Here is a 10646-nt window from a genome sequence, read left to right on the forward strand (position 1 = left end):
AGGAGAATTTAAGAGGAGAATTTAAGAGGAGAAGGAAAAAGGGTAAAGGAGGAGGAAGAAGTACAGGAGAAGTTAAAAGAGGAAGATGAAGAGGAGAAAGGAAAGAAAATAACTGATGAATAGAGAGAGAGAGAGAGAATAGTGAATGATTAAAGATGAAGGATGGGAAGAAATGAAGGAAGAGCAGGAGGGAGGAAATCGGGAGGGAAGGAAGATAAAAAAAGGAAGGTAGACAAAGAAATAAAGGAAGGGAGAAGACAGTGAAAAAATGAGCAACTTACGAAGAAAATTATTTAAGGGATGGAAGGAAGGAGGGAAGAAAGAAGGATGGAAAAAAAAGAGAAAGAAGGAAGAAGGGAAGAAAGAAAGAAGAGAAGATGAGAAAGAAATAAGGTTGGAAGGAAGAAGAGAAAGAAGGAAGGAGGGAAAGACTGAGAGTGGAGGTAAAGTTTAGAAAGAAAAATGAGGTGGAAGGAATGCAGGGAGGATGAGAGAGAGAGAGAGAGAGAGAGAGAATGAATATTGTAAAGGCAGGGAGGTAGGCAGGGTGAGGTAAGGTTAGGCAGCGAGGGGTGAGGCAGGGATGAGGTATGCAGGGGTGAGGCACAGAGAGACAGACAGGCAGGGCAGAGAGAGAGAGAGACAGAGACAGAGAGAGGGGCAAAGACGATACAGACATGAAACAGGAAGAGGCACTGTAATAAGGCAGGGACAGGCAGGCAGAAGAATAGTTAGGTGAGACAGATGGGGGTAGGCAGCGGATGGATGAGGCAGGGAGGGGCAGGAAGGGTAGGGAGAGGATGGATGAGGCGGGGGTAAGGCAGGGAGAGGCAGACAGGGTAGAGAGAGGAGGGGTGAGGCAAGGGTAAGGCAGGGAGAGGCAGATAGGGTAGAGAGAGGAGGGGTGAGGCAGGGGTGGCAGCAGTCCCAGGAGGTGGTATTGACATGGCAAACACGCGCAGGCCCCGGGATAGGCAGGAATAAAGTCGGCCGAGGTAGGCAGGGTTAGGCAGGAATAAAGTAGATAGGGTTAGGCAGGAATAAAGTAGGTAAGGATAGGCAGGAATAAAGGGTTAGGCAGAAATAAAGTAGGTAGGGGTAGGCAGGAATAAAGTAGGTAGGGTTAGGCAGGAATAACGTAGGTAGGGGTAGGCAGGAATAACGTAGGTAGGGGTAGGCAGAAATAACGTAGGTAGGGGTAGGCAGGAATAACGTAGGTAGGGGTAGGCAGGAATAACATAGGTAGGGGTAGGCAGGAATAAAGTAGGTAGGGTTAGGCAGAAATAAAGGAGTATACAGGAATAAAGTAGGTAGGGGTAGGCAGGAATAAAGGGGTAGACAGGAATCAAGGAAGGAGAGAGAGAGAGAGAGAAAGTGAGCAAATTAGAGAAAATGGAAGACAACTCATTTAATTTTGCCATTTAATTCCCTTATTAATTTTCCTCCATACTCGATAATTATTTCCACTTTAATTATACTGAGCGAGAGAGAGAGAGAGAGAGAGAGGTGGTGGTGGTGGTGGTGCTGGTGGTGGAGTAGTTAGAGCGGTGGAATGTTTGAATGCGGGTTCGATCTGTGGTTCTTTTTTTACCTGCGGCAAAGCTGACAGGTCTGTAAGTGGTTCTTCTTTAAGGAAAGGTTGAATATCTACTTTTGGAGACCTCTAAACGATTTCCCTATGAAATATAAAGTTGCTTAGCTGGAAATTTTGAGTTGATTTAACATGTCAGCAGATGTGTCAGTTGGCGCATCAGCGATCTGGTGATTTTCAAACTCGGCAATAAGGAAGCATTACAGCATCGTTCTTGAGAAACACAGAGTTGTTCAGCTTGAAATCTTGAGTTGATTGGACATGTCAGCCACTTGGAATACTCTCAGACGTTACAGGAGAAGTCGGGTGTGTAATATGCACAAGTGGCCATGAACAGGTGTTGTGGTGTGCCCAGAGCCACGGTGCACTGGATGCTACACACATGACCCACACCAAGAGGAGTCGTCTGTGTTGAGACTCAGAATAAATGGCTTCTGAATATGGACTACCAGTACGAAAATTTGCGAAAATCACTGAAAACTGGACCCTAGAATTACATTTGCTTAGAGCGCCGTAACCCACTAGAATACCTGCGCCTGTATTCTGGTCGGTTAAGGAAGCTCCCTAACACCTTTTCCTAAGCGATTTTTTTTTAAATTTTTTTATTATGCTTTCCTCTCCTATTCTGTGTTATATAAATCCTTCTAACGTTGCCATACTCTGCATTGATAACGTGCCAAAGGAGAGTAACCAGCCTTATCCAAAAATAAATCGCTGAGGAATAGGTGTTAGGGAGCCTCCTTACCCTGCGAGAATACGGCCCCAGGGCTCGTATTATCGGCGTTAAGGACGCTCCCGAATTCCTCTTTCTTACCGATTTATTTTAGGTTATGGCATTGTATACGCTATCTATTCAGAGTATGGCGATAATTGGAAGGATTTATGCAACACAGAATATGACAGAAAGTTTTAATAAGCAAAAACAAATCTCTTAGGGAGAAGTGTTAAGGAGAGATAATGCGGGTCCAGGTGCTAATGAAGCTAATTAACTCACCTGTCTTGGATAAGATACCTGGCGCCCCTGTTGGCAACACACGTGCCTTTGAAACTGATGCTCGTTTCGTTCACCTCCACGGCACCCGTCACGCCAGAGTGAAACCAGCTGCCCCAGAACTCCTTAGGCAGCTTGCAGTCTGGAATAGGACAAGGATAGCACAGGTTGAGATGTGGTGGTGTATAGGACAAGGATAGCGCAGGCTGAGATGTGGTGTATAGGACAAGGATAGCAGAGGTTGAGAGATAGGGTGGTGTATAGGACAAGGATAACAAGGGTTGAGATGTGGTGGTGTTTAGGACAAGGATAGCAGAGGTTGAGTGATAGGGTGGTGTATAGGACAAGGATAGCAGAGGTTGAGAGATATGGTGGTGTATAGGACAAGGATAGCACAGATTGAGGGATGTGGTGGTGTATAGGACAAGGATAGCAGAGGTTGAGATGTGATGGTGTATAGGACAAGGATAGCAGGGTTTATTAGATTTATGGAGATATATATAACTAGGCTGCATCCCAGTATTAAAGATGCGTGGAAGTTGGAGACAGACAGACAGACAGAGAAATAGATACAGGCGGATAGACAGACATATAAATAGATAGACAGACAGTCAAACAAATCGAGAGAGAGAGAGAGAGTAATGCAAAGGGTCCCCATGGTTAAGTTCCACCCCAACTTTAAATGCCAGAAATAAATAATGAAGGAAAATACATAAGACTAATTAGCATCTATATTAAATTATTAGTGCATTAATTAAGTTTGGAGTGTTGTAATTACTATATCAAAAGGTCATCAAGGCAATTCTTCAGTAATTTATTGGTATGGATTTGAGGAGGTGTATGTGACTAGCCTGCACCCCTACATCAAACTACTAGTAAAATAGTAGTAGTAGTAGTAATAGAGTAGTAGTATAGTAGTAGTAGTAGTAGTAGTAATAGAGTAGTAGTAGTTATAGTAGCTTTACTGAAACTACTACTACAACTAATCATCATCATCATCACCACCACAAAAAAAAATGAAAATCACACGGAAACAGAAAGATCACACCAGTAACAATAACAAACGCTGGAAAAATCAGCCTCGCTATCCAAAACACGAAAAATATAGCGCCGAAAAAACAACAACCATCAACGGAGGAAAAAACTGGCATCCTATTGGCCGAGCCTCGATGACGTCACACCCCGGCAGCCAATCAGATGAGGCCCCGATACTGTTTTGATGCGGCCTCCATTTAAACCCTTCTCTTTGTGTATATAGGTCGGGTTTTTGGCATATATGGGCCGGGATTTATATATCTGTGCTTTTTATATGGCGACCAGAGATGAATTTGAGTTTATTTGATGTTTTTATGAACGTATTGGTGTGTTTTTTTTTGGCCAGGAAATTTGTTTTTTCTTTGCTCTTTTTGTGAAGGCTTTGAGCAAGTTTGTTTGGCAGTTTTTTAAATATTTAATCCTTTTGCTTTTTTGTTTGGCAGGTTATATTGTTATTTTTGTTATTTTGGTAGGTGGGGTGCTCACCATCCACTCACTTGATGTAGTGCTGCTCTCGGGTGCCTGTCTTTTCCTCTCTTCCTTCTTCCCTTCCTTCCTCTTCTGTCTTTCTTTCCTTCATTCTTTCCTATTCCTTCTGTCCACCGGTGACTCTACACTGAATGACAAGCCAAATGGTTTCCAGCACATCAGAAAACCACTTACTACGCTGGGTGGTAACCATAAAACCAAATTATGGCGCCTGGTGGTGGGTAATTAAGGCGCTCCAGTCGGATTGAGCCGGTGAAGGTTTATATCCAAGGGGTGGTTGGGGTTTATTGCTCACGTAATGCCATTCAGGGATGAGTGAGACTAGTCACTCATCTTAAATGTCAGGACCAACTTGCCTAGCCCTGGGCTTCTACGCTCCTCATGGGGCAGCACCGGGTTAGATGATGATGATGATGGTTATTATTTTTAGTCTTATTATTATTATTGTTGTTGTTGTTTTATTGTTTTCCTTCATTGTTGCTTTTTTTGTATAGTTGCTGCTCATATTTTTAGTATTAATAGTAGTAGTAGTAGTGTTATATTCTTTTTGTTAATCTCTCTCTCTCTCTCTCTCTCTCTCTCTCTCATTACCCCCGGTACTATAACAGTTAACCACAACTTCCACAATAACCACTCCGGAAAGCTACCACAACTACCACCATTCACACCTGCAACTACTGCAATTATACATCCTACTGCTACCACAACTACCACCATTCCACAACCACTGCTATCACCACTACCACACCTACCACAACCACCACCCTCCCACAGCCACTGATATCACCTCACCTACCACACGTATCACCACAACTACCAGCATCCATCAACTACTAAACTACAGCTACTACCATCAATCAACTACCACACAGATTTATAACTACCACCACAGTTACTGCCATCCCATGCCCCTGTCAACCACAACTACCACCAGTTACCAGCACCAGCACCACCACCACCACAATCACCCTCACCCTAGCTAGCACCACACCAATTACCATCACTCCGCCTACCACCACCTCTACCACCACCACCACCACCACACCAGCAGACCATAACGTGAAGCAATGGTCACACAGCTATAAGAGAGAGAGAGAGAGAGAGAGAGAGAGAGAGAGAGAGAGATGCTGCTTTCTAACTGGCACAAGCATTGGTACTTACTGCTGTCCAATTGCGTACTTTCCCATAGACCCCCATATAATTATCTTGTTTCTCCCCATTTTCTCTTGCTCTTTTCTTTCTTTTTCTTGCTTCATTTTCTCTCTTCCTTTTTACCTTTTTCTTGCTTTAATTGCTCTCTACCTCTCTCTCTTTTTCTTAGTCTGTTTTATTTCTTTCTCCTCCTTCTTGCCCTCTTTTCTTCCTTCCTCCCTCCCCTATTCCTCATCTATCCTGTTTCTCTCGATTTTCTGTCTCTATTCATTCTCTTCTCTCTCTCTCTCTCTCTCTCTCTCTCTCTCTCTCTCTCTCTCTCTCTCAGCGCCAGTATTTATTGTTTATCTGTGTCCTTTCCTTTCCTCTCTCCCTTTTCTCTTTCCTCTCTCCCTTTCCTCCTCTCCTCCCTTTCTTCTTCTGTCTACACCCTTATCTTCTCTCCTTTTGCTTCCCTTTTCCTCTCACCCTTTTTCCCTCCCTCCTCTCATATTTTCCCTCCTTTCCTTTTCTTCCCTTTTTTTTTCCTTTCCTTCCCCTCTCCTCTTCCTCTTTCCTCCTCTCTCCCCCGTCCCTTCCCTTCCTCTCACTCCTTTTCACCCCCTTCCCCTCTTCTCTCCCTTCGCCTCTCCCCCTTTCTCCCCCCTCTCTCCTCCCATTCCCCTCCCTCCCCTCTCTCTCTCTTCTTCCCCTTTCCTCCCCCTCTCTTCTCCCCTTTCCCCTCCCTCCCCTCTCTGTCTTCTCCCCTTTCCTTTCCCTTCCCTCTCCCTCCCTTCTTCCCCTTTCCTCCCCCGTCTCTTCTCCCCTCTGTTAAACCACAGTCAGTGCTATAGTATTGGCGCATACCCTACTAAATAAGTCTCTCCCCACACACATGTATTATTTCTCCTATTCTCCCCACCTTTCCTTCTGTTTCTTCCCTTCTCCCTCCTTCCTTTTCCCCCCTCCTTTTCATTCTTCCCTCCTCTCTCTCTTTCCCCCATACCAATTTCTCCCCCTCTCCTCTATCCCCCCCTCTTCCTCCCCATATTCTGTTCCTTTCCTCCCTCTCGTCCCCCCCTCTCTCCCCTTCTCTTCCCTTCCCTCCCTACCCCTCCCCTCCCCTCCCCTCCCCTCCCTCCCCATAGTGTGCTGCAGTATTGTTCGCCTCATATGGTCAATGTTTTTGCATACTAACGAAAATCTGGTAGGTAGGTAGGTAGGTAGGTAGGTGGTTGGTAGGTAGTAAGGGAGGAAGATGGGTAGGTAGGAGTGAGTTGATAGGGAGGGAAGGAGGTGAGTAGGTAGATAGGTAGGTAGGGTGGTGGGTTGGTTGGTAGGTAGGTTAGTAGTTGGGTTGGTAGATAAGTAGGTAGGTTAGGAAATAGGTAAGTTGGTAGGTAGGTAGGTAGGCAGAGGTAGGTTGTTGCAATTCATTCATTCAACACACACACACACACACACACACACACACACACACACACACACACACACACACACACACACACACACACACACACACACACAACATTAACCTACTTTCCTCACGCGAAGCCTTTGTTCATTCTTTCCCTCCTTTCGTCTTTCCCTCCATTCTTCCTTCTCTGCATCCCTCCTTCCTTCTCTCCTTCCATCCTCCTTCTCCCTCTTTTCTTCATTCTTCTCTCCTTTCATTCCTTCCTTTGTCTTGTCATTCATTCTTCCTTTGCCCTTCTTTGGCTATTCAATCGTCCTCTTTCTTCCCCTCCTTCTTCCTTCCCTCCTTCCTTCCTTCCCTCCTTCCTTCCTTCCCTCCTTCAGTTGTCCATTCATCACATCCTTAATCAAGTCTTCGTTTTGTTCCTCTTTTCATCTTTTCCTCCTTCCGCTCTTTCGTTTCTTTTTTCTCTTCTGTCTTTCTTTTCTCCATCTTCCTTCCATTCCTCCCTCCTTCCCTGCTTTTTCTTCTGTCTTTCTCCCTCCCTAATAATTTCTTGTCTTTATCTCTTTCGTTTCCTTCATTTCCTTTCCATCTTTCTTCCTTATTCCTTCCTCTTCAGTTCCCTCTTCCTCCTTTCTTCCCGTCTTTCCTTCCTCCTTCCTTTCCTTCCTTCCCTACTTCCTTCACTTCCTTTCCAACTCAGTCTTCACTTCCTTTCTTCCTTTCTCTCCTACTCTTTATTCACTTCCTTTCTTCCTTTCTCTCCTACTCTTTATTCACTTCCTTTCTTCCTTCCCTTCCTCATTCCCACCCTTCCTAGTTCCGTCATTGTCATTCCCCACACAAACAGTAACGGTTACCACATTCTATCTGCACTTCTTTGTGACTAAATATTGACCACATCCCAGGAATTACTCATCTGTTTGCACCATGGAATTTCTCTTTTCATTTTCATTTTGTTTTTTCCTGCCAGCTACATTGCCGGAGGGAGTGGTGGGTGGGGGAGAGCCATGTATTTTTCTTAGTGTTTTGTGAGAGGTTAGAGAAAGTTAGGTTAGGTTGCTGTGGGCTTGGTTGCGTTAGGTAAATGTACAGCAGAGAGGAGCAAGTTAGGGTAAGTTAGTAGGGGACGGGACAACAAGCAAACACATCCCAACGACCCCAGTGCTGGTTTAAAGAGGATCACCCCTTCTGCCCTGTCCTGCCCTGTCCTGCCTTCTGCTCGACTCTCTATACCTGCTTTATCCTTAACTAGCCTAAACCATCCTAACCTAACCTACTTTGACCTAAACTAATCTAACGTACCCCATCTTGCCTTACCCTACCCTACCCTACCCTGTCCTACCCTACACTCTCCTACCCTACCCTACCCTACCCTGTCCTACCCTACCCTACCCTACCCTACCCTAACCTAACCTACCATACACTGCCCTGCTCTGCCCTGCCTAGCTTGACTCTAACCTAGCATAACTTACCTTTTCCTGTCATTTTCACTGCTTTTCTTTCCTGCCCTTTCCTGCCCTCCCCTGTCTTGCCCTGTCCAGTTCTGTCTTGTCCTGCCCTGTCCTGTCCTGTCTTGTTCTGCCTTGTCCTGCTCTGGCCTGTCCTGCCGTACCATCCCCCTCCCCCACCAACACTTAAAGAGGAACTAACCAATGTGTCCTTCCTCTCTTGTCCTAGTTTCCCCTACTCTCTCTCTCTCTCTCTCTCTCTCTCTCTCTCTCTCGTACATAATTACTGTATATACACACACACTTACACACTTTCTCATAATTATGTTCACACACACACACACACACACACACACACACACACACACACACACACACACACACACACACACACACAATGATCCCCCAAATTGAGTGTTTGTGTGATTTGGCATTTTGACCCCATAAAAAAATAAATAAAAAATGAAAAAAAAAAAAATATCTGAAGGTATTTGGCCAAGGAAAAATTTGACAGACCTTGAAGGGAATTGGTGAAGAAATAAAATACTAGAATTATCCCGACCGTGAGAGGGTAAAAAAAAAAGAAAAAAGGGGGGAATCTTCTCAAAACTTCCCTCCCCCCCTCTCATTTTTCTCCCCCCTTTCCCCTTTCTTCTTTTTTTCGCCTCTCCCCGCTGCCTTTCCCCTCCCCTTACTGTATCTTCCCCTCCCCTTACTGTATCTTCCCCTCCCCTTACTGTATCTTTCCCTCCCCTTACTGTATCTTCCCCTCCCCTTACTGTATCTTCCCCTCCCCTTACTGTATCTTTCCCTCCCCTTACTGTATCTTCCCCTCCCCTTACTGTATCTTCCCCTCCCCTTACTGTATCTTCCCCTCCCCTTACTGTATCTTTCCCTCCCCTTACTGTATCTTCCCCTCCCCTTACTGTATCTTCCCCTCCCCTTACTGTATCTTCCCCTCCCCTTACTGTATCTTCCCCTCCCCTTACTGTATCTTCCCCTCCCCTTACTGTATCTTCCCCTCCCCTTACTGTATCTTCCCCTCCCCTTACTGTATCTTCCCCTCCCCTTACTGTATCTTCCCCTCCCCTTACTGTATCTTTCCCTCCCCTTACTGTATCTTCCCCTCCCCTTACTGTATCTTCCCCTCCCCTTACTGTATCTTCCCCTCCCCTTACTGTATCTTCCCCTCCCCTTACTGTATCGTTCCCTCCCCTTACTGTATCTTCCCCTCCCTTACTGTATCTTCCCCTCCCCTTACTGTATCTTTCCCTCCCCTTACTGTATCTTCCCCTCCCCTTACTGTATATTTCCCTCCCCTTACTGTATCTTACCCTCCCCGTACTGTATCATACACTCCCCGTACTGTATCTTCCGCTCCTCTTCCTGTATCTTTCCCTCCCCTTACTGTATCTTCCCCTCCCCTTACTGTATCTTCCCCTCCCCTTACTGTATCTTTCCCTCCCCTTACTGTATCTTTCCCTCCCCTTACTGTATCTTCCCCTCCCCTTACTGTATCTTCCCCTCCCCTTACTGTATCTTTCCCTCCCCTTACTGTATCTTCCCCTCCCCTTACTGTATCTTCCCCTCCCCTTACTGTATCTTTCCCTCCCTTTACTGTATCTTCCCCTCCCCTTACTGTATCTTTGCCTCCCCTTACTGTATCTTCCCCTCCCCTTATTGTATCTTCCCCTCCCCTTACTGTATCTTTCCCTCCCCTTACTGTATCTTCCCCTCCCCTTACTGTATCTTCCCCTCCCTCTACTGTATCTTCCCCTCCCTTCTACCTTTGGCCCCTCCCTACCACTTTTCCCCAACTTTCTCCTCTCCTTACTACTTTCCCCCCTACTACTTTTTCCCTGCCATGCTACTTTTTACCCCTACTACTTTTCCCCTCCCCCCACAAAGAACTTTTCCCCTCCCCCCACAAAGAACTTTTCCCCTCCCCCCACAAAGAACTTTTCCCCTCCCCCACAACTTTCCTCCCTACTACTTTTCCCCTCCCTACTACTTTTTCCCCTCCCTACTACTTTTTCCCCTCCCTACTACTTTTTCCCCTCCCTACTACTTTTCCCCTCCCTACTACTTTTCCCCTCCCTACTACTTTTCCCCTCCCTACTACTTTTCCCCTCCCTACTACTTTTCCCCTCCCTACTACTTTTCCCCTCCCTACTACTTTTCCCCTCCCTGCTACTTTCCCCCTCCCTACTACTTTTCCCCCTCCCTACTGCTTTTCCCCTCCCTGCTACTTTTCCCCTCCCCACTACTTTTCCCCTCCCTACTACTTTTCCCCTCCCTGCTACTTTTCCCCTCCCCACTACTTTTCCCCTCCCTGCTACTTTTCCCCCTCCCTGCTACTTTTCCCCCTCCCTGCTACTTTCCCCACCAGTATTAATATTTTGTCTCGGATATTGCAGGAAGTTTTCGGTCGGGTGTTAGCGCCAGTATTAATCGGGAAATTCCGGGGAGGGGAGGAGGAGTGGGTTGGAGTGGGGAGAGGAAAGAAATTAGGGAAGGAAATGGGAAGGGCGAAGGAAG

At 46.1% G+C, this 10646-nt stretch overlaps 1 protein-coding gene across 1 annotated transcript in view; it reads right to left on the reverse strand.

Moving 5' to 3' along the window:
* Window positions 1–8145, reverse strand: part of LOC145410416 (uncharacterized) — a 159657-nt gene extending 151512 nt beyond the window's left edge. The window contains exons 1-2 of the mRNA XM_080280569.1: window positions 8133–8145; window positions 2586–2724 (exon numbers count right to left, since the gene is read on the reverse strand). Coding sequence (XP_080136695.1) covers window positions 2586–2724; window positions 8133–8145 — 152 coding nt within the window. The remainder of the gene's footprint in view (window positions 1–2585; window positions 2725–8132) is intronic.
* Between the last annotated feature and the right edge of the window lie 2501 nt (window positions 8146–10646).

Source organism: Coenobita brevimanus, chromosome 85 (genome assembly GCF_032717465.1).
Source record: "Coenobita brevimanus isolate Jiangsu-jjx chromosome 85, ASM3271746v2, whole genome shotgun sequence".
NCBI lineage: Eukaryota > Metazoa > Arthropoda > Malacostraca > Decapoda > Coenobitidae > Coenobita > Coenobita brevimanus.